This window comes from Procambarus clarkii, chromosome 44 (assembly GCF_040958095.1).
Source record: "Procambarus clarkii isolate CNS0578487 chromosome 44, FALCON_Pclarkii_2.0, whole genome shotgun sequence".
NCBI classification, from domain to species: Eukaryota; Metazoa; Arthropoda; class Malacostraca; order Decapoda; family Cambaridae; genus Procambarus; species Procambarus clarkii.
The window spans coordinates 19632231-19656858 of NC_091193.1; the positions used below are offsets into that span (position 1 = coordinate 19632231).

A 24628-nucleotide genomic window follows, 5' to 3' on the forward strand; every position below is an offset into this window, starting at 1 on the left:
GGGCCTCGCATAGTAGGCTGAGAAGTGCGTTCTGGCTACTAGGTACGACATATATATATATATATATATATATATATATATATATATATATATATATATATATATATATATATATATATATTGGTGTATACTGGCAGCAGGTTTTCTTTCAAACATGTTTCATTGAATATGACCGCATATTCTGTATTTATTATTTTCTGGTTTAGGGCTTCTATCCCTCTAACTATTTTCTTAGCATCAGGGCTTAATTGGAATAGGAGTTCTCCAAAACTCATTTTCGTACTTTTAAGGTGAAGAAAAGAAGTGATTTACTATAGAGTGTATTACACTTATTTGTATAATTTGCACGACGTTTCGAACCTCCATGGTTCATTCTCAAGTGAACAATCTTACAATACTAGTTGATTTTATACCCGCATTAGGTCAGGTGATAATACAATGAAGGTGAAAAACATGGGGGGATACATAAGGGATAAACATAGAGGCTGCAGAAGGCTTATTGGCCCATACGAGGCATCTCCTATCTAAACACAAAGTTTAGTGTTTAGATAGGAGATGCCTCGTATGGGCCAATAAGCCTTCTGCAGCCTCTATGTTTATCCCTTATGTATCCCCCCATGTTTTTCACCTTCATTGTATTATCACCTGACCTAATGCGGGTATAAAATCAACTAGTATTGTAAGATTGTTCACTTGAGAATGAACCATGGAGGTTCGAAACGTCGTGCAAATTATACAAATAAGTGTAATACACTCTATAGTAAATCACTTCTTTTCTTCACCTTAAAAGTACGAAAATGAGTTTTGGAGAACTCCTATTCCAATTAAGCCCTGATGCTAAGAAAATAGTTAGAGGGATAGAAGCCCTAAACCAGAAAATAATAAATACAGAATATGCGGTCATATTCAATGAAACATATATATATATATATATATATATATATATATATATATATATATATATATATATATATATATATATATATATATATATATAATATGTATATGTATACTGGCAGCAGGTTTTCTTTCATGCATGTCTCATTGAATATGACAGCATATTCCGTATTTACTATTTTCTTATTTAGGGCTTCTATCCCTCTTACTAATGCTCTTGCATCAGGGTTCAGCTGGAAGAGGAGTTCACCAAAAGTCATGTTGTTTTTAGGTGAAGAAAAGAATTGAATAACTGAAGAATATATTACACTAATTACAAAATCGCACAACGTTTCGAACTTGTACTTGTTTTATCACCTGACCCCGTACTGGTATAAATTAACGAGTTCTGTAATTTCTTTTCACGGGAGACATCTCCCGTAGGGTGCAGTCGCACCTCCACAGATCTCCAGTATCTATTAATACTGGTAATGGCTCAAAAGGGCCACCACTTACCGGCTATTCATGCCCGTGCCACCGTTTGGGTGGCTTAATCTTCACCAATCAATCAATTTCTTTTCACTTGAGAATGGACCATGGAGGTTCAAAACGTTGTGAGATTTTGTAATTAGTGTAATATATTCTTCAGTTATTCGATTCTTTTCTTCACCTAAAAAAACATGACTTTTGGTGAACTCCTCTTCCAGCTGAACCCTGATGCAAGAGCATTAGTAAGAGGGACAGAAGCCCTAAATTAGAAAATAGTAAATACGGAATATGCTGTCATATTCAATGGAGATTGAATATTCATATATTATATATATATATATATATATATATATATATATATATATATATATATATATATATATAAGCCTATACTTGCATAAACCACAAGTGAAGATAAACAATCTTTGGACAACACCCACCAGTGGGACTCGAACCCAGAAAGCACAACTACCTTCCAGTAGCTGGCATAACTAGTATGCTTTAACCCACTACGCCATCAGACCTTACAAAAGAAGTAGATAGTTCGAGATATATATATCTCAAACATCTCTACCTCCCAAAGGCACCAGATGAGTGAGGGGTCAATCTGCAATTTTCGTCAAGCCACTGTCAATGTGAGAGAACTCGTGTCCAGCTTATAAGCCTATACTTGCATAAACCACAAGTGAAGATAAACAATCTTTGGACAACACCCACCAGTGGGACTCGAACCCAGAAAGCACAACTACCTTCCAGTAGCTGGCATAACTAGTATGCTTTAACCCACTACGCCATCAGACCTTACAAAAGAAGTAGATAGTTCGAGATATATATATCTCAAACATCTCTACCTCCCGAAGGCACCAGATGAGTGAGGGGTCAATCTGCAATTTTCGTCAAGCCACTGTCAATGTGAGAGAACTCGTGTCCAGCTTATAAGCCTATACTTGCATAAACCACAAGTGAAGATAAACAATCTTTGGACAACACCCACCAGTGGGACTCGAACCCAGAAAGCACAACTACCTTCCAGTAGCTGGCATAACTAGTATGCTTTAACCCACTACGCCATCAGACCTTACAAAAGAAGTAGATAGTTCGAGATATATATATCTCAAACATCTCTACCTCCCGAAGGCACCAGATGAGTGAGGGGTCAATCTGCAATTTTCGTCAAGCCACTGTCAATGTGAGAGAACTCGTGTCCAGCTTATAAGCCTATACTTGCATAAACCACAAGTGAAGATAAACAATCTTTGGACAACACCCACCAGTGGGACTCGAACCCAGAAAGCACAACTCCTTCCAGTAGCTGGCATAACTAACTTTCTTTTGTAAGGTCTGATGGCGTAGTGGGTTAAAGCATACTAGTTATGCCAGCTACTGGAAGGTAGTTGTGCTTTCTGGGTTCGAGTCCCACTGGTGGGTGTTGTCCAAAGATTGTTTATCTTCACTTGTGGTTTATGCAAGTATAGGCTTATAAGCTGGACACGAGTTCTCTCACATTGACAGTGGCTTGACGAAAATTGCAGATTGACCCCTCACTCATCTGGTGCCTTCGGGAGGTAGAGATGTTTGAGATATATATATCTCGAACTATCTACTTCTTTTGTAAGGTCTGATGGCGTAGTGGGTTAAAGCATACTAGTTATGCCAGCTACTGGAAGGTAGTTGTGCTTTCTGGGTTCGAGTCCCACTGGTGGGTGTTGTCCAAAGATTGTTTATCTTCACTTGTGGTTTATGCAAGTATAGGCTTATAAGCTGGACACGAGTTCTCTCACATTGACAGTGGCTTGACGAAAATTGCAGATTGACCCCTCACTTATCTGGTGCCTTCGGGAGGTAGAGATGTTTGAGATATATATATCTCGAACTATCTACTTCTTTTGTAAGGTCTGATGGCGTAGTGGGTTAAAGCATACTAGTTATGCCAGCTACTGGAAGGTAGTTGTGCTTTCTGGGTTCGAGTCCCACTGGTGGGTGTTGTCCAAAGATTGTTTATCTTCACTTGTGGTTTATGCAAGTATAGGCTTATAAGCTGGACATGAGTTCTCTCACATTGACAGTGGCTTGACGAAAATTGCAGATTGACCCCTCACTCATCTGGTGCCTTCGGGAGGTAGAGATGTTTGAGATATATATATCTCGAACTATCTACTTCTTTTGTAAGGTCTGATGGCGTAGTGGGTTAAAGCATACTAGTTATGCCAGCTACTGGAAGGTAGTTGTGCTTTCTGGGTTCGAGTCCCACTGGTGGGTGTTGTCCAAAGATTGTATATATATATATATATATATATATATATATATATATATATATATATATATATATATAATTTGTAATACAAACATTAAGAACCATTGTCAAACAACATCCGCCGGGGTCTGAGTAAGAGCCTTCTTTGTGCCCTCTAATCTTTTTATAGCTACCGCTCACAGGATGAGTATGGGGTGCACAATAAACTACTGCTCACAGGATGTGTATGGGGTGCACAATAAACTACCCCTCACAGGATGAGTATGGGGTGCACAATAAACTACCGCTTACAGGATGAGTATGGGGTGCACAATAAATTCCCGCTCACAGAATGAGTATGGGGTGCACAATAAACTATCGCTCACAGGATGAGTATGGGGAGCACAATAAACTACCGCTCACAATGAGTATGGGGCGCACAATAAACTACGGTCGCAGGATGAGTATGGGGTGCACAATAAACTACCGCTCACAGGATGAGTATGGGGTGCACAATAAACTACTGCTCACAGGATGTGTATGGGGTGCACAATAAACTACCCCTCACAGGATGAGTATGGGGTGCACAATAAACTTTCCACTCACAGGATGAGTATGGGGTACACAATAAACACCGCTCACAGGATGAGTATGGGGTGCACAATAAACTATCGCTCACAGGATGAGTATGGGGTGCACAATAAACTACCACTCACAGGATGAGTATGGGGTGCACAATAAACTACCACTCACAGGATGAGTATGGGGTGCACAATAAACTACCGATCGCTGGAAGAGTATGGGGTGCACAATAAGCTACCACTCACAGGATGAGTATGGGGTGCACAATAAACTACCGCTCACAGGATGAGTATGAGGTGCACAATAAACTACCCCTCACAGGATGAGTATGGGGTGCACAATAAACTTTCCACTCACAGGATGAGTATGGGGTACACAATAAACACCGCTCACAGGATGAGTATGGGGTGCACAATAAACTACCGCTCACAGGATGAGTATGGGGTGCACAATAAACTACCACTCAGAGGATGAGTATGGGGTGCACAATAAACTACCGCTCACAGGAGGAGTATGGGGTGCACAATAAACTACCACTCACAGGAGGAGTATGGGGTGCACAATAAACTACCACTCACAGGATGAGTATGGGGTGCACAATAAACTACAGTCGCAGGATGAGTATGGGGTGCACAATAAACTATCGCTCACAGGATGAGTATGGGGTGCACAATAAACTACCGCTCACAGGATGAGTATGGGGTGCATAATAAACTACCACTCACAGGATGAGTATGAGGTGCACAATAAACTACCGCTCACAGGTTGAGTATGGGGTGCACAATAAACTATCGCTCACAGGATGAGCATGGGGTGCACAATAAACTACCGCTCACAGGATGAGTATGGGGTGCATAATAAACTACCACTCACAGGATGAGTATGAGGTGCACAATAAACTACCGCTCACAGGATGAGTATGGGGTGCACAATAAACTACAGTCGCAGGATGAGTATGGGATGCACAATAAACTATCGCTCACAGGATGAGTATGGGGTGCATAATAAACTACCACTCACAGGATGAGTATGAGGTGCACAATAAACTACCGCTCACAGGTTGAGTATGGGGTGCACAATAAACTACCGCTCACAGGAGTTTGTTTTTTATTATTATTATTTTCTACCACAGACGTGGCCACACATTTACAATGTTAACCATCATATATACATTTTCTTCTGTCCTCCATGGACAGGGTTAGAGAAGAGTTAAACATATAGTTCAAGGGTTTATTGAACACTCAACCACAGAAGAGGAGTATGGGGTGCACAATAAACTACCGGTCGCAGGAGGAGTATGGGGTGCACAATAAACTACCGGTCGCGGGAGGAGTATGGGGTGCACAATAAACCACCGCTCGCAGGATGAGTATGGGGTGCACAATAAACTACCGCTCACAGGAGGAGTATGGGGTGCACAATAAACTACCGCTCGCAGGATGAGTATGGGGTGCACAATAAACTACCGCTCACAGGAGGAGTATGGGGTGCACAATAAACTACCGCTCGCAGGATGAGTATGGGATGCACAATAAACTACCGCTCACAGGATGAGTATGGGGTGCACAATAAACTACCGCTCACAGGATGAGTATGGGGTGCACAATAAACTACCGCTCACAGGATGAGTATGGGGTGCATAATAAACTACCACTCCAGGGTGACGGGAGGGGTAAGTCATTTGACTGCATGTGGGAGGGGTGATGGGAGTGGGGGAAGGGGAGGGGTGATGGGAGAGAGGGAAGGGGAGGGGATCACAAGGATGGGGGATAGTGTGGTGGGTGGTGAGGGGAAAGGGGGGGGGGTGAGGGAAGTGAAACATGATGAAATTGTGAACGTTGCCAGGTGTCGCCCGCCGCCGTGCTGCCCTGGCTGGGGACCGTACATAGCTGCAGTCACACTTGGCGTTTCTTAAGTGTGTCTGTATACCACTGACGGCCTCTTAATTAAGCCGTGTTAACACAGTTCTTGCAGTTTCAGCCTTCTGAAAGATCACAGGCAGCTGCAGTGGCTCCAGATGATGCCGTGAAGCTTATCATTGTTGAGTGTCAAGGTAAGAGTAGTGCTTGCGTTGTGAAAGAAATAGAACTCTGAGACTGCGCACGCTGATTACGTTTCTATATGATTCAAATAGAAACGTAAACGTGTAGTGTCGCCCTGACAAATGACAGGAATCGATGGCAGACTATAATGATCAGTGTGTTCTAATCTTCCCGTCATTGACCCACGGAATTACATACATTGGGCCCATAATCTTGATTAAATTGTCTAATAAGATATGGACTTCAATCTTTCATCCCTGCAAAAGTTTAGCGTTATTAATACTATCTTACTCCTGCCATGGACGAATGAACACAATTCTCAAGAATGGTTCACGATGTAATTTGTATTGATCTCTACAGTGGTGTACGTCCTAGACTCATTTGTTTTTAATAACAAGCTTAAGTATACGAGGGATCCGCGTTCAGTTTTTGGACAGGACGGAAACAGGTATGTTTTTCACCTGATTGCCTAGGGGGTAGAAATAGCCTAAGCTACTCTATCCCTTTGAGATGTATTTCTTTCTTGTCTCAATAAACATACTTGAACTTGAATCACCTGATTGCCCCTGTTCACCTATAATAGTAAAAATAGGTACTCTGGAATGCAAAGCAAACGTATCAATAAAATAACTGAACTATTTTAAATTATATCGGAAACGCTTTGCCTACCAATGGCTTTACTATATTTTAATTTTTCTTTGTTAACGAGCTTACTATATAATATTAGTGTGCTGCTACCCTGTTATATGAAATTTTTTATGTAGCAGCTATTTATATATATTCAATCACTGTTCCGCGTTAATCTCTTTATTTTTTAAATATTAACAATTGTTATTATTATTGTTATTATTATTATTATTATTATTATTATCATGATAGTGGTCTAGAGGAACCTCGATATTGAGGCTTCCTGTCCCGGTACAGTATTGGAAAGTATTAGCACAACGCGTCCAAGACATGTGAGCAGCTACTCTTGACTTCAGGCCGCGTGAGTGAAAAGAGCAATAATAATAATAATAATAATAATAATAATTTATTCACAAGAAGGTATAATGGGTTGGTGAGATTTGTTACCAAAAGGTACATTGCAGCAAGGTTTTATATCAACAAATAACTACAATTAGTTATTACAGTTTACAATTTACAATATTAGTTATTACAATTAGAGGGGCTGTATGTTTTCTGAATACAGAGTTTGTTATAGTTTTGATAGCAGATTTTTACAGTGATGATGGGCTTGAACTAATTTGCAGACATCGGGATAAAGAGTCTCTTCAAGCTTGTCTCTTCAAGCTAAATAGTTGGCTTAGTTCCACATATACAGAGTAGCTGCATTACAACTAGTCACTAATACACTGAAAAATACAGGAGTATTTATCTGCAATTCAAAGTCAGCTGTTCAAGCACTTGAAAACAAAATGTGCAAAATAGATTCAGCAGAAGAATTTTGTACAAAATCTGTATCTATAAAATACAATGTCTCTCTTAAGTAGGATGGATAGGGATAGCCTTATCAAACTTTTCAAGATGACACATGGGGGGTATATGAATATCACAGGCAAGTTGGGGGTTGGTCCCAATGCCACACTTAATTAAGAAATATCAGCATCTATAGTGACCTGCACACAAAACCGATTACACAAAATTTAATAAGAATTTACCCAGTCCTTGGGTAAATTCTGGTATAACATACCTTAATTAAGTACAGTATAAAATATTTTAGAAATAAGCATGATATTTTTGTATAAGAGTTTGAAGGAGGTGCTCAAGTGGTTGTTGCTTTACCACAATTGGCCAGGTTTTCTTCTGTTACCAATAAAAATTCAAAGCTACAGGCTCCAAGCTTGTTTTGACTTTCAGTACATCTGCAACTATTTTAAGATGTATACAATTTTTTAAGTACAGTACCTGCTTTTTTTAAGTGAGGTTGTAAACCTACAGGGCAACTGCTGTCACTTTTTGTGGTAACAATTAATAAAAGCAAATATTGTACAGTATATATAAAAAAAATCTTTAATCTTGTGCAATTTACACATCATCTAGCGATTCTTCACTAGCATTTATTTCAATATGTGACCCTTTTTCGACCAGGTAACCATCTACAGAAAAGAAGTCAAAATGCCGTTGAATTGGACTACGGTTGTCATTGTCTGTTGCTTAACGGTGGCTGTGTTGGGTGATTTGAATGATGGCTCTCAGGATTGCCAAGGGTTACTGGCACCCAATAAGACGTGCATTCCTCAAAACGACATTGACATACACTTAAATGCCTCGTTACCATGCATCTTTGAGTGCAAATATGATGTTTCACAGGTGAGACCTCATTTTCAGTACTTAATTTAAGTAATGAAGTGTTTAGTAATATTTTTTGCTTTCCTACTGTATTTGGTTAGACCTAATTATATCCATAGGAAAACATTATATATATCATTTATATCCATGCAATCTTCAAATTTAAATATTTTATATGGGAATCAACATCCTGGTACTCTTCATACAGTAACCAGAACATAATTTGTAGTCTCACATACAACCAAAGTGTACTTAAGCTCTGCCTTTCCTTTCCAAAGGTGTTTATTTTTTTTTTTTTTTTTTTTTTGTTTGTCATCTTTGCCTGTTTTATACTCTTAATTATTTGTTCTTAGTTAATCCCCTTGTCACTAAACCTAGGGCTTTTTATTACCCTGTTAATTAACCATTACAAAGCTAATTATCTTCAAGATCATTTTTTTTATGATTATTATTTTTCTTATTATTTTTTATTTTACATTTATATTGTCAGTCTCTACTGATTTTTTGTTTTTTATTTTATGTAACTTCTGTGTCCTCCCTGGCTATCTATTGGATCTTTATTTTACTTCTAAATTGTTACTATTTTATTGTATTTGCTTTTATTCTTGTGTTTTGCTTTATCGTGTATCTTGTATCGTGATCCCTCTGCATCTCTATGCACACTGATATTGATCCTGATCAAAATCTTCTGTCTCATATCTACACCAACCAGCACATTGATCATCATTATTGCAAGTATTTCACAGCACACCAGGCTAAAAACAAACTTCAAAATAGCACCTGTCTATCAGTTTATAACCAAAATGTTAGATCACTTGGTAAACATTTTGACGATTTAAATGCATTACTCACAGCAATAGGTACTAACCTATCGTTCATTATTTTAACAGAAACTTGGCTAAATAAAGACTATACCCAACTCTACAACTTAGCTGGTTATAAAGCCATTCATAACTGTAGGCCTAATAAAAAAGGTGGTGGCACAGCTATATATTACCGAGATACATTTATCTGCAACAATGTTATTAGTGACAGAGATGACTACTGTGAATATACTTTTGCTCAGTTTACAATTAAATCCCTTAAATCCTCTTTGACTATTGGAGCCATCTATAGATTTCCCAATACTAACATAGCTTCTTTCTCAGACAACCTAAGGAATCTTATTATAAACAACAATCTTAACAAAAACCACATCATTCTGGGAGGAGATTTTAATATTGACCTGGGTCAACAAAATTGCTCTCAAGTTGACTATTTCCTTAACAGCATGAACTCCTGTATGCTAATCCCCACAATCACCAAACCTACCCGAGTCACTCAAACATCAGCCACTACCTTGGACCACATATGGACAAACATAACAGCTCCCCTTGTATCTGGTATAATCTACGACAGAACAACTGACCACTATCCTACCTTTCTCATAGCGAACATGGACATAGCACCAGCAAAAAGCAAGAAACTTTTATTTAGGCTACACAGTGAATCAGCTTTAGACAATCTTACAGAGGCACTTTACAATATTAACTGGGATTCTGAATTCAATAATACCCATGATATAAATTCATTAGCTAACCTCTTCCTCTCCAAAACTCTAAGCCTCTACAACCTTCATTGTCCCCTTCTTACCAAGCAAGTAACTGACAAAAGATTAAACAATCCATGGCTCACAAGTGGCATTCTCAACTCAATCAACAAGAAACATGAATATGAAAAGAAAGTTAGGATTGGCCTAGTTTCAAAGGAAGTAGCTAAAAGGTACTCATCAATGCTTACCAGTATCATAAGAAAGGCAAAACTTGCATATTATGTGAATAGATTCAATGAAGCAAAAGGCAACATGAAAAGCACTTGGAAAACTATCTCTAGTATCCTAGGAACTAAACAACACTCACATAACCAAATAAAACTCTACAAGGATGGGGATATACCGTCAACTGATTTAGAAATGGCAAATGAATTTAATAGTTTCTTTTCATCGGTTGGTGCTAATCTTGCCAGTAAAATCCCACAGACTCAGACACATATTAACACATATCTCTCAGGCAGCTATCCAAACTCTCTTCTCCTTTCACCAATCAGCCCGGCAGATGTTATGTCCATCATACATTCTCTAAAAACCAAGGCAGGGAACACCAGTGAAATTCCGTCCATTGTGTACAAGAGAGCCTCCCATGCCCTTGCCCCACCCATAGCACTACTGTTCAACAAATCTATAGAGTATCACACCTTCCCTGATATCCTCAAAAAAGCAAGAGTAACGCCAGTCCATAAAGGAGGCAATCCGGCGGACATAAACAATTATAGACCAATATCAAATCTACCCATTCTATCAAAAATATTTGAAAAAATTATTTACAAACAGCTCTATTCCTACCTCGTAAAATTCGACATACTCAGCCCCTGCCAGTTTGGCTTCCGGTCCCAAAAGAGCACCAACGATGCAATCATTAGTCTCCTTGACATTATCTACTCAGCCCTTGACAAAAATGAGTTTCCGATTGGACTCTTCATTGACCTAAGAAAAGCCTTTGATACTGTTAATCACAACTACCTCTTACTTAAACTCCAGCATTATGGAATCCGAGGCCTTGCCCTTGACTACATCCGATCCTATCTTAGTGACAGACACCAATATGTAACCATCAATGATACAACTTCTTCCACTCTACCAATTACCGTTGGAGTGCCACAGGGCAGCATCTTAGGACCTCTTCTATTTCTTATATATATAAACGATCTGCCTAATGTCTCTAATATTCTCAAACCTATATTGTTTGCTGACGATACTACCCTTATCTACTCAAACCTCAACCCACATACACTAAATAATGTTGTGAATAATGAATTAAAAAAAGTCCACTTATGGATGTCAACGAACAAACTAACATTAAACATCGAAAAGACTTACTACATCTTATTTGGAAGCAAATCATCAAATGCAATTCAGCTACAGATAGACAACATTAACATCAGTAATAAAAATGATGGCAAGTTTCTTGGCCTATTCCTAGACAAGAGACTCAACTTCAGCACCCACATTCAACACATAACTAAGAAAGTCTCTAAGACAGTTGGTATACTCTCCAAAATCAGATATTATGTTCCTAACTCTGCTCTCCTCTCACTATATTATGCACTAATCTACCCCTATCTTAATTATGGTATCTGTGCATGGGGGTCTACCACTGCAAACCACCTTAAGCCCATCATCACACAGCAAAAATCTGCTATCAGAATAATAACTAACTCTGCTTTCAGACAACACTCAGCTCCCTTGTTTAAATCCCTAAACTTGCTAAATATTAACTCCCTCCACACATTCTCTTGTGTCAACTACATTTACAAAACCCTGTTCTTAAATGCAAATCATGCTCTGAAACTCTCCCTGGACAGATGTAATAGGACCCATTATCACCACACCAGAAATAAATTTCTCTTTGATATCCCCAGGGTCAAACTTAATCTGTGTAAACACTCTATGCAAATTAAGGGACCTAGTCTATGGAACTCACTCCCTAGTGAATTGAAAAACTGTAAAACTTTTGCCTTATTTAAAAGCAAAACCAAAAAGTACCTAACTTCATCTTCTTAGTTTCCTACACTGAGCTTTAAATTTGCTCTGTACCTAGTGTTACCCAATCTCCTAATTTTTATGTAATATCAAACAACCTTATCATTGTGTTCATTGCTGTCTTCTTTTATGTGCTAGCCATATGCTGTATTGTGACTACCAATTTTTGTCAACTACCATTCAAGCTGTCATTGCAATCAATCTTATATTGTTTCTGCTGTATTGTGCCTACCAATTTGTTGTCAACTACCATTCAAGCTGTCATTGCAATCAATCTTAGCTACCTATGTGCTTTAATATACTGTACCTACAATTTTCTCTCATCTTCTTTTTTTTTTCATTTCATGTAATCTGTTATCATTTTTTTGTCTATAAATTTTGCAAGTATTTACCTCCTTAAAATTTTCTTAGATTAAGGACCTGCCCGAAACGCTGCGCGTGCTAGTGGCTTTACAAGACTGTAATTACCATATTTGTATCCTCACATTCCTTATGTACATTCTTGTATATGCATAAATAAATAAATAAATAAATAAATAAATGTTGACAGCCCTAAGCAGATCTAAACATCTAAACAGTAGATTTACTAGAGACTGCAGAACTGATAAGGTCTGACTTGTGGGAGCAGCTATCTAATTTCACACAAATTTTCTGGTTATTTGTACCAGATAATTTGATTTGATATACAGTATTTGATATATTGATTTGATATCTTAAGAAGCACATCAACAAACTGGAAAAGGTGCAAAGACATGCTACTAAGTGGCTCCAAGAACTGAAGGGCAAGAGCTACGAGGAGAGGTTAGAGGCATTAAATATGCCAAAACTAGAAGACAGAAGAAAAAGAGGTGATATGATCACTACATACAAAATAGTAACAGGAATTGATAAAATCGATAGGGAAGATTTCCTGAGGCCTGGAACTTTAAGAACAAGAGGTCATAGATATAAACTAGCTAAACACAGATGCCGAAGAAATATAAGAAAATTCACTTTCGCAAACAGAGTGGTAGACGGTTGGAACAAGTTAGGGGAGAAGGTGGTGGAGGCCAAGACCGTCAGTAGTTTCAAAGCGTTATATGACAAAGAGTGCTGGGAAGACAGGACACCACGAGCGTAGCTCTCATCCTTTAACTACACTTAGGTAATTGCACTTAGGTAATTACACACACACACAGAGGAACCTCAGTTTTTGAATGCCCATTTTCAAATTTTTTGGTTCTTGATCTCAATTTCTTCAAAAAAATTTACTCGGTACTCGAGGTTTGCCTTGGTGTTCGAGTTTTTTTATATGCATATGGGCCAACCGAGCTTGTGGCGCACTTCAGTTTACCAGTATCTTCCACCTAGTGACAACTGCACTTGAATTCTTTGTGAAGAATTTAATTGATTTTGTCCATTTTTAGTTTCTGAACATAAACATTCTTATTATATATCACTCCATGGGTTCCAAGAAAGTCAGCGGTAAAGTTCAACCAGCGGAAATTGTTGTGAGGATGACAATAGAGGAAAAACAAGAGATCATTCATAGTGAGACAATGTGATGTCTCACAACAGACAAGTGTTAAAATGTAGGGAAAAGCAAGAATTTGTCTATAGTCAAATTCTTAATAAGACAAGCAAGAAGTGAGCCACAACCACGTCCTAGTGGTATGCCTGCAAATCGTAAAAGAGAGTGTACCCTGGAAATGTCATCACTGCTGTTAAAATGGAAGGGAACTCCCCTTCCAAACTCTAACAACTCTCCTCCTTCCCCCCTTCCTCACTGTCTTCCATACGCCAACAAAAGTCCTCGATAAAGGTAAGATATACTTGTACATACTGTAGTACAACATAAAAGTACAGTAGTAGTATGTATAAAATGTTAATATATTTGGGGGTGTGAGATGGATTAATTCAAGTTACATTATTTCTTATGGGAAAATTCGTTTTGGTTTTCGAACAACAATACCGATTTTCAAACCGTCTCTGGGAATGGATTAAATTCGAAAACAGAGGTACCACTGTATATATATTTTGCCTATTATTTATAAGAGAGTAAGTGTGGGGTGTTGTTAGCTATACTCTTAAGGTATGGGATTGAAAGCCGTACCCTACAACACAGCATAGGTAATTACTTAGGAAATTACAGAATGTGCTGCTACCATATTCTATCTGAAAGATTGCAGAGTATAGATAAAAAACTAGCCATAAGTTCATTTTTTTTTTTTTTTTTGAGGGAAGTGGAGGGGAAGAACCTAAAGGGGTAGCAACTTGGTGCCCTTACAGTACTCTGAGCTTTGGAGTGCGCTTCTTCTCAGACCAAGATCTCTATTGATCTGGAGTACAGTATTAATATACTGTATGTCACTCCACAAATTTCCTATCTATAAGAATAATAAAGCTGTCAAGACAGCTGCATAAATGTGCATTTGGTTTTTCTCATAAAAATTATATTTTCACATGATTAAATTATTTTTATTCCACTTGACTGGCCTAGAAACTCCCAATAGGTATAATCCTGTGGTGTTGAGAATATTTTGAAACCTAATCCCTTAATATTATTTCTCATTCTTTCTGTAAGTAAAGTTCTTGCACAGTTCTGAGTAACAGCCACAATTTTTTGAGACTTGAGAATTGCACTACTGGTTTCAAAAGACATTATTCACAGCATCTTTATATCAGATATTTGTTTGTAAAATTCAGACTACCTACTGTGTGTGTAATGTTTTTGACTTTATGCTGATTTGCAGCACAGATATTTACATTATTCCGCAGCAAATTTCCTACTTTCAGTCCAGTTTACTGCGTCTGGGAATTCATCTTCACTATAAGCATCCGTCTCATCATCCAACATTTGTCTCAGTGCAGCAGCAATACTACCTGAGTTCTTGGACTCTTCCAATAATGTTTCCTGTACACAGAGAAAAGTAAGCCAACAAAATTACATTTACTAGTATGACTAAATATATGTTTGAGAGTTGTCATTGTCTTTAACTGGAATTTCTAGCTAAATGTTTAGAAATTCAACTAAAGCAACAGCATTGTTGGGATCATTACAATATGAAGTGATGTCAGGTAGCAGCAGCTGGCTTCAACTGACCCCTAGTGCTCATTTCCTAGGCCTTATCATTACTGATACTGCATTAGTTATAAGCTGTCTAGCAGCCGGGTTCTAGCAATATTAGCAAAATGTGGGTTTCACAACTGTACAGCCAGACACAATTAACTTAATTGCATTGTTAGAATCATGTTAAGAATGATATAATAACTAATAAATCCCAGTGTCCTTAATCCACCTTGTTGCATCATAGCCTTTAGCTATTTTGTCTAACTGTTTATGCTTACCATTATCATTTTAATTCTCTTGTAATCCAAAAATTATTTTCCTGCCTTTACAGTTCTCTTAATTTTTGCTCCAAAATGTATATTTTTATTTACTATAATTTGTGGTATTAATAGTTTATATCAGTGCAGTGCAGGTTTAAATAAAGCTTGAGCTTGCGGAAGTTACAGAATTTCTTTCTGAAAAAGGATTGCATGGACACGACTACACTTACATAATAGTAAAGGAAATCGATAAAATTGATAGGGAAGAATTCCGAGACCTGAAACTTCAAGAAAATATATTATTTGAGAGGAGTCTTGTAGAAACTGGTAAGAGTAATTATATTATAATGTTTCCATAATTCAGTTATTAGTTCTTGTGAAAATTGTGAAGTTGTTGTTTAGTCAGAGTTGATTTGTTTTTGCATTGAGGCTGGTAATTTCTCCCCCTGATTCCATGTATGACTAACCATCCTGTGAGGTGGGATTATTAGATGAACTTATACAGTAGCTAGTTTTTTATCTACACTGTGTAACCTTTCATAAAGAATATGGTAGCAGCACATTGCTTTGTATACCTAAGCTTGTTAATAGAAAAAAACAACACATGAGAATATGTGTGTATGTGTGAAGTGAGTGTATGTTTTGCATGTTAAGGACTTAAACAGAGGGGCTGTGTGTTGTCTGAAGACAGAGTTTGTTATAGTTCTGATAGCAGATTTTTGCTGAGTGATGATAGGCTTGAGGTAATTTGCAGTGGTTGAACTCCATGCACAGATACCATATGTAAGATAGGGGTAGATTAGTGCATAGTACAGTATAATGAGACACATCCTTATCAGTGGAATCACCTCTGTCAACTTATATTATTACCACAGAGCTGCTTAAGATACTGGTAAGAGAGGTGCTGGGCAAGATGGAAAGGACAAGGAAGTTTGGTAAGGGGGTGTAAGGGCATTTCATTTACACTCGGTTCCTTATTTTTGTAAATCAAGTTTTAATTGTTTTTGTTAATATGTAACAAAAATGTGAAAGTGCTAATAATAATATTTTTTTTCAGTCAGAAGTATACATCTATTGAAGAGCTACTGTGTCCTCCCATAAAAAATGCAAGCAGTGAGACAGTATTGTTCAGAATAACAACTCAAAGTGATGCACCTGTGTTGATAAAATTCATGCTCAAGAATGAGAGCTATGTCCTCAAGTAAGTAATATGCATGAGACTATATTCTGATGTAAGTATTATGTAGGTGACCTGTAGTGTGGTGGTCAGCAGAGTCAGCTCATTATCAAAATGTTTGGCCACATTTCCTTTAACCCAAGGCTGCTATTCAACTAACAGTAATTAGATACAGTACTTATTTATTAGGTGACTGGTGTGGGTTGCATTCTGGGGAAGGTCAGTTATAAACCTTAGGGAGAGTTCAATAAGCCTAACAAAATTCCTGTCCCTGACATTGGAAAACCAGAACAATAAACACAGCATCTCTGGAAATATATTGCTCTTCTAGTATTACCAAATGAAATATATTCATATTTCAAGTTATTACTTACCCTTGCCGATGACTCCTGTTGGCGTATGGAAGATGGTGAGGAGGGGGGAGGAGGAGAGGTGTTACTGTTTGGAAGGGAAGTCCCCTTCCATTATAACATCAGGCAGTAAAGATTTTTCTGGAGTGCACTCTCTGGCACGTCTTGCCTGCCTACCACTAGGTTTTGGTTGTGGCTCACTGCTCGATTTTCTCACAACGAAATGATCCACTGAAGATTTTTTTCCCTTCTTTGGAACACTTGTCTGTAGTAAGACATCACATTGTCATTTAAATGGTCAGTGCAACGGCCTGCTACAACTTTATCTGGGCAAGTTTTTTCAACAAAACTATGCAGTTCTTCCCATACTTCACACATTTTCTTAATGAGGAAGGGACATCCTCTATAGACTTTACTCACAACTATTTTCTTAGGTTGAACCTTACCACTGGCTTTCTTGGGACCCATATAATAACAACTTTTATGTTCAAATGGCCAAAAATCCAACAAAAACTGTAAATCCTTGTAAAGAATTCAGGTGGGATAGTCACTTGGCGCAAGGCTCTGGTAAACTGAGGGGTGATCGCCGTGCCACCACGTGCTAGATCGGCCTGTACACTTATCAACACCCTCGTATTCCAAGGCAACGCTCATATTCTGATGTAAATTTTCCGAGCAAATCCTGCTTGTAAACAGGAATGCTCATAATCTGAGGTACCACTGTACTTAAGTTCATGAGATGTTCCTGACTTCTATGTGTGACTCAAGCATTGTTCGTGTTATCAGCACACCAAGAAGTAATTATACAGTATTCATAATTTCTCGGTTGTAAGTTTTGGGATATCTCGCCCATATATAATTTGTCATCTAATACATGGTATAGTATACAAAATAAATAAAAATGAATAAAATTTTTATTTGGGTATAAAGTATGTACATACATATTGAGTTACAAGCAGAATGTTGAAATTTTAGATAGAGCTAGTACAGTATATACTATGCCTAAAGCCACTAATATGCACAGCATTTCCAGCAAGATGTGGGGGAAAAAACTTAAAAACCAAGACTTAAGATTAATCGAGATAAAAAGTATGAATCAAACAGAAGTAGAAAGTTCACCCAAATAGAAACATACACCAATGTTATGGTCACCTCATTGTTAGCTCTGCTCCTGATGAGAAATTTGAGTGTCGTAGATGTTTTCTGTACAAATCCTGTACAGTAATTAGCATTACTGCAAGTCTTGGTTATGTAGCTTGCTGCATGTATTATGGGTGGATAAGCCATTGCTTTGCTTCAGCTTAATTAGTGTATTTACTGATGATGATCTTAGTTCCTCAGTCTCTGCATTTTCTAATGAAAGATAAAGGGTATTAGAGATTTGAAGGAAATTGGTGTGTTTTGGCAATCATCCTCAAGAAACTTCTGGTTACTAACTCTAAGAGCTCTGAGAAAGAATCCAGTCACAATGTCTTGATTCATCTTGTGTCATGGTGAGAGTTGAAATGAATAAATAGTATATAGGAAAGGAAATTATCTTAATATTGTGATCATTAAGACATCAATATAATTCCTGGGTGGGACAGAAATTGTTAGGCATGTTTCCTTTTACCTAATGCCTCTGTTCACCTAGAAGTAAATAGGTACTCAAAATTTAGGCAACTGCTGTGGGGTTGCATCCAGGAGAAGGTCAATAGTCCAATCTGGAGGGACCTTGATACAAGCCTAAAGTGCTGTATAAATATACACAGGCTTTTTGTTCCAACAAGGGGAATTATAATGAAACCATTTCATAGTGCTTGGCATTCTTTCTAAGATCAGATATTATGTACCACGCCCTGCCCTGGTGACTCTCTATTACTCCCTTATCTATCCATATCTCAACTATGGTATTTGTACTTGGGGCTCTACTACCCAAAATCACTTACGTCCTCTAATTACTCAACACAAAGCTGCTATTAGGACAATATCCAATTCTGGCCCCAGACATCACTCGGTACCCCTACTCAAATCTCTGAATATGTTAGACATTAAGTCACTGCACATTCTCTCATGTGTATTATACATATATAAAACGCTAAACTATAATGCCAATCCTGATCTCAAAAGCTTCATAGAAGGTTGTAACAGAACCCATGAGCACCACACCAGAAATAAATACAGTTTTGATATTCCTAGAGTACGACTAAATCAAACCAGAAATGCTCTACAAATCAAGGGGCCCAGAATGTGGAATGACCTTCCCAACCATGTTAAAGACTGTACCTCTCTCAACCAGTTTAAGTTAAAAACGAAGCTATACCTAATAAATTCCATGTAACCCACCTTACCCCCCTGTTGTCAACCCATGTATATTTTTTGTTTTTTTGTTTTTCAAATCAACGCTGTTTGAATGTAATTTTCTGTAATAATTTGTAATTGTATTTGTGCTGCTTTTTCAACAATGTTCCCCCCTCTTTTACCTCTATTTTTTATATGTACTCATCACATCTTTTCTTTTTACCCATTAGTTTTAAGCTGTAGTCATTAATGTTTTTCCTGCCCGAAACGCTTTGCGTAATAGTGGCTTTAGGCATTGTATGTACTAGCTCTATCTATAAAGCCAACAAACTTTGTAAATCTCTTTATGTATGTACCTTACCTAAATAAAGATTATTATTATTATTATTATGGATGATGCTGGAGTATGGTCTGGCTTTGAGAGATTTTAAGTAGCTCTTACATGCAAATCATCATCTGTATATAAAGTCTGTTGTCATCTTTGTAATGTCATCTACATAAAAATATGAAAATGGAATTAGTGCATCTTTAAGTTTCAATAATATCTGTATTTAAGCCTTAACCAGTTATTTGGATCAAGTGTTAAAGCAGTTATTCATATTGCTGCCCCATTTTAGTGTGGATATGCATTTCATAAGTCGAATCTATTGTAACACTGTACTTAACACATTTTAACAGTACATATACTGTATTAAAAAATATATAAAAGTTTTAGAATAAATGCATCCTTAAATATTTTATATTTATCTTTAGTCCTCTACCAAATGTTTGGATTTAATTCAGTAAGATAAATATTTTCTTGATGTCTTTTAAAGTAGTTAATGACTTGCAGTCACATATAGTGTGGGCAGTTACTTTAGAGTTTAAAATTATTTATCAAAATAATAATACTAGTACTGTAATTCCCATTATTAGGGACAGGAAGCCTGTCATTAGGATTATTGATATCCTCCTTGGCCAACTACTGATCTTTCCCAGAATGCAACCCACAATAGTTACCCAACTTCTGGATACCTATTTATAGCTAGGTAAACAAAGGCATCAGATGAAAGGAAATTGAATCCAACTATTTCTGTCCTGTTCGGGTATTGAACCTGGGTCTCTCGATTGTGAGTTAAGGATGTAGACCACTCTGCTGCAGGCAAATTACTTAAAAAAAATGTTGTTCTTTTAATTTGAAAATATTATTTAACATTAAAGATGTTCCGTCACTTCAATATCCTATTTTCAGGAAAGGCAACAATGTGTCAGTAACTTCAACTCCAGTGTCACCTTGGTACAAACTTTATCAGTGGGATGCTTCTGAATCATCAGTCTTGGTCACAGCAGACAGCATAGATGCCAGTGAAGGTGTTTGTTCCATTCTTGCCTTGCAGAATGCACAGGTAAATTAAGGGATATTTACTGACATAACAAGTAAGCATTTATACTATATGTAATAACATAATGTACTGAACTACTCTAAATCCAATTTAAAAATAAATACATAATTTATATTTGGTAGGTATTTATATGCCTGCCTAGCCAACTGGCATAAATCTCACATATTTTTTTCATTCTAATTAAGACAAGTAGTGACTCTATACCATTCATCTTCAAGTATCACATCAGAAATCTGTATATAATTTGATAAATTCCTTTAATACATACAGTACATGTATGTATGTGTGTAATTACCTAAGTGTAGTTAAAGGATGAGAGCTATGTTCGCGGTGTCCCGTCTTCCCAGCGCTCTTTATCATATAAAGCTTAGAAACTACTGACGACCTTGGCCTCCACCACCTTCTCACCTAACTTGTTCCAACCGTCTACCACTCTGTTTGCGAAAGTGACTTTTCTTATATTTCTTCGGCATCTGTGTTTAGTTAGTTTAAATCTATGACCTCTTGTTCTTGAAGTTCCAGGTCTCAGGAAATCTTCCCTATCAATTTTATCAATTCCTGTTACTATTTTGTATGTAGTGATCATATCACTTTTTTTTTCTTCTGTCTTCTAGTTTTGGCATATTTGATGCCTCTAACCTCTCCTTGTATCTCTTGTTCTTGAGTTCTGGGAGCCACTTAGTGGGATGTCTTTGCACCTTTTCCAGTTTGTTGATATGTTTCTTTAGATATGGGCACCATACAACTGCTGCAGAGTCCAGCTTTGGTCTAACAAAAGTCATAAACAATTTCTTTAGTATTTCCCCATCCATGTACAGTACTTAAAGGCAGTTCTGAAGTTAGAAAGTGCAGCATAGGCCCCCTCGCACAATGTTTTTAATGTGATTCTCAGGTGATAGTTTTCTATTTAGAACTGCCCCTAGATCTCTTTCTTTATCAGACTTTTTTAAAGATTTCTCACATAATTTATAGGTTGTGTGGGGTCTATGTTTTCCTATTCCACATTCCATAACATGGCATTTATTTACATTAAATTCCATTTGCCAAGTGGTGCTCCACAGGGGCCTCGTAGCCTGGTGGATAGCGCGCAGGACTCGTAATTCTGTGGCGCGGGTTCGATTCCCGCACGAGGCAGAAACAAATGGGCAAAGTTTCTTTCACCCTGAATGCCCCTGTTACCTAGCAGTAAATAGGTACCTGGGAGTTAGTCAGCTGTCACGGGCTGCTTCCTGGGGGTGGAGGCCTGGTCGAGGACCGGGCCGCGGGGACACTAAAGCCCCGAAATCATCTCAAGATAACCTCAAGATAACCACATACTTATTCCGTCTAGGTCTTCTTGAAGGGTATGGCAATCATCTAAGTTACTTATCTTTCCTATTATCTTAGCATCATCAGAAAACATGTTCCTATAATTCTGTATTCCAACTGGTAGATCATTTATGTAGTCAATGAACATTATCAGTGCAAGAACTGAACCCTGTGGTACCCCGCTTGTGACATTTCTCCAATCCGATACATTGCCTCTGATTACTACCCTCAATTTTCTATCAGAAAATTTTTCATCCATGTTAGAAGCTTACCTGCCACCCCTCCAATATGTTCCAGTTTCCAGAACAACCTCTTATGTGGAACTCTGTCAAAAGCCTTTTTTAGGTTCAGATAGATGCAGTCAACCCCAACAATCTCTTTCCTGTAAAATCTTTGGCTTGATCATAGAATCTGAGTAAATTCGATACACAGGATCTTCTAGATCGAAAACCATACTGACTGCTTGATATTATATCGTTTTTCTCCAGGTGTATTACCTACTTAGTTTTAACTATTTTTTCCAATATTTTGACTATTACACGTGTCAATGATACAGGCCTATAATTTAGGGGGTTTTCTCTGCTGCCATTTTTGTAGATTGGAACTATGTTAGCCTTTTTCCACACATCTGCTACGACTTCTGTACACAGGGATGCCTGAAAAATCAGTTGAAGTGGGATACTGAGCTTAGGTGCATATTCTCTCAGAACCCATGGTGAAACTCCATCTGGGCCAATTGCTTCGTTCTTACTTAGCTCCTTGAGCATTTTTTCACTTCGTCTCTAGACACCTCTATGTGCTCTATGTTGTTCTCTGGAAATCTTATTGTGTCTGGTTCCCTGAAGATTTCATTTTATACAAACACACTTTTGGAACCGATCATTTAGCATTTCACATATTTCTTTTTCATTCTCAGTAGTCCTGTTCCCCATTCTCAATCTCTGGATTTTATCCTTAACATGCAGCTTGCTTTTAATAAATTTATAGAAAAGACCTAGATCTGATTTACATTTGTCTGCTGTACATTTCTCAAAGTTCCTTTCTGCCTCTCTCCTTACATTTGTGTAATTGTTTCTTGCTTGCTTGTAGTGCTGGTATGCTTGTGGGTCAGGCCTCTTCCTATATTGAAGTCAATTTCTTGTCTTTTCTCCTCTGGCCCTCTCACAATTTCTGTTGAACCAATCCTGTTTTCTGGTCCTGCATTTCTGTTTTGGTATGAATGTTTGTGTGCCTTCACTGTATATTTTGCAAAATTTAGCATACATCTCATTTATTTCATTGCCTAGCAACAAGTCTATCAAATTAAACTCATTAAAAAATCTTAAGTTCCCCATAGTGTCCTCTCTTGAAATCAAGTTTATCAACTATTTCACTGTAGCCATTCTTTTCTAGATTATATGGCAAAGCATATTTATTGTCCAACAGGGCCTGATCACTCTTTCCCAAGGGAGGAAGGTACTGGATGTCAAATATCTCTTCTTTCCTGGTACTGGTATTAGATCTAGTACTGACAGAACATTCCCTTCCCCTCATTATTGTGGCCTGCTTGACGTGTTAATATATGAATGTCTCCAGAATGAGGTTTACAAATCTGCCTGTCCAAATATCCTCGGTTCTCGCTTCGTAGGCCTCCCAGTATATTGCTTTAAAGTTGAAGTCCCTCAGTACCAATAATCGTGACTTATCTTTATCTGCTTTTACTATAATCTCTCAGGACCATTATGAAGCCCTCTTGTTTCTCATCCAGTTCCTCCTTTGTCCATGTTTTGCTTGCTGGTGGGCTGTAGGCATTTACAATTATCAGTTTATCATCTTGACTGCAGACCTGCAATGCCATTATATCAACTCCTCGAGGGTTTTCAAGTATTAACTCTCTTACCTTCAGTTGTTTTTTCACCAGCACAGCCACTCCTCCTCTTTCCTAGTCTTCCTGTCATGTCTCCAAACTGAGAAGCCCCTTGTGAATACGACTTCATTTGAAATATTTTCTTCAAGTTTCGTCTCTGTTAATGCGACAATATCTGGGACATTATGCCAAATTATATCTTTCAGCTCCAATATTTATTATCTCACTCCATCTATGTTGGTATATACAATTTTCAGGAACACGTTCCTTTTCCCTTTGATCTTTACACCCCCTTGCTGTAATGATTTTGTTGCTTTGTTTTATATACCATTTCACTATCTTTCCCAGTCCCTAATACTGTAGAAAAAAAGAATTTCTTTCTTCATTACTATTTTCATTTAGACATTTTGCTTCAACAAGGTTCATTTTCAGCTTTTCTTTGTCTTCCTTTGAGAGGTCTTGTCTTATTGACCAAAATTTGCCATCCTCATCACACTGCAATTTCCTGGCATTTCTAAACACTTCTGTCATGTGTTTCACTCCATTAAATGTCACCCTTAAATGTTAACCCAATTTCTATAAATATTAATGATTTTGATATTATTGTTTCTGCCAGCTATTTATGTCTAAGTAGACTGTTTTAAGACTGTTCAGCTTTCAGTAATCATAGAGTTGAAATACAAACTACATAATTTTTTAATAAAATATAATGGTACAGTATAGTACATACTGTATTTTCTGTGGGGAGCCCCTTCGGCTCCCTGGAGCTATCAGGCTAATATGCGAATCATTAGACCTGGGCATTTGTCAATGGAGTTCAGATTACCGGGGGCCCACGAGCCAGAACCTTGCCCCCTCAGAGAGGCACAGGGAGTAATGGCCCAG

General features: G+C 37.7%; 1 protein-coding gene across 2 annotated transcripts in view; it reads left to right on the plus strand.

Moving 5' to 3' along the window:
• Positions 1 to 6023: 6023 nt before the first annotated feature.
• Positions 6024 to 24628, plus strand: part of LOC123745144 (SID1 transmembrane family member 1) — a 70840-nt gene continuing 52235 nt past the window's right edge. Inside the window, exons 1-5 of one of the 2 annotated variants that reach the window (XM_069300746.1) lie at positions 6024 to 6233; positions 8314 to 8535; positions 14867 to 15000; positions 16458 to 16601; positions 20439 to 20592. In XM_069300746.1, the coding sequence (XP_069156847.1) occupies positions 8341 to 8535; positions 14867 to 15000; positions 16458 to 16601; positions 20439 to 20592 (627 nt within the window). In that variant the 5' untranslated portion in view covers positions 6024 to 6233; positions 8314 to 8340. Of the gene's footprint in view, positions 6234 to 6278; positions 6671 to 8313; positions 8536 to 14866; positions 15001 to 16457; positions 16602 to 20438; positions 20593 to 24628 lie in introns of those variants that run through there. The other variant, XM_069300747.1, reaches the window with a different exon arrangement.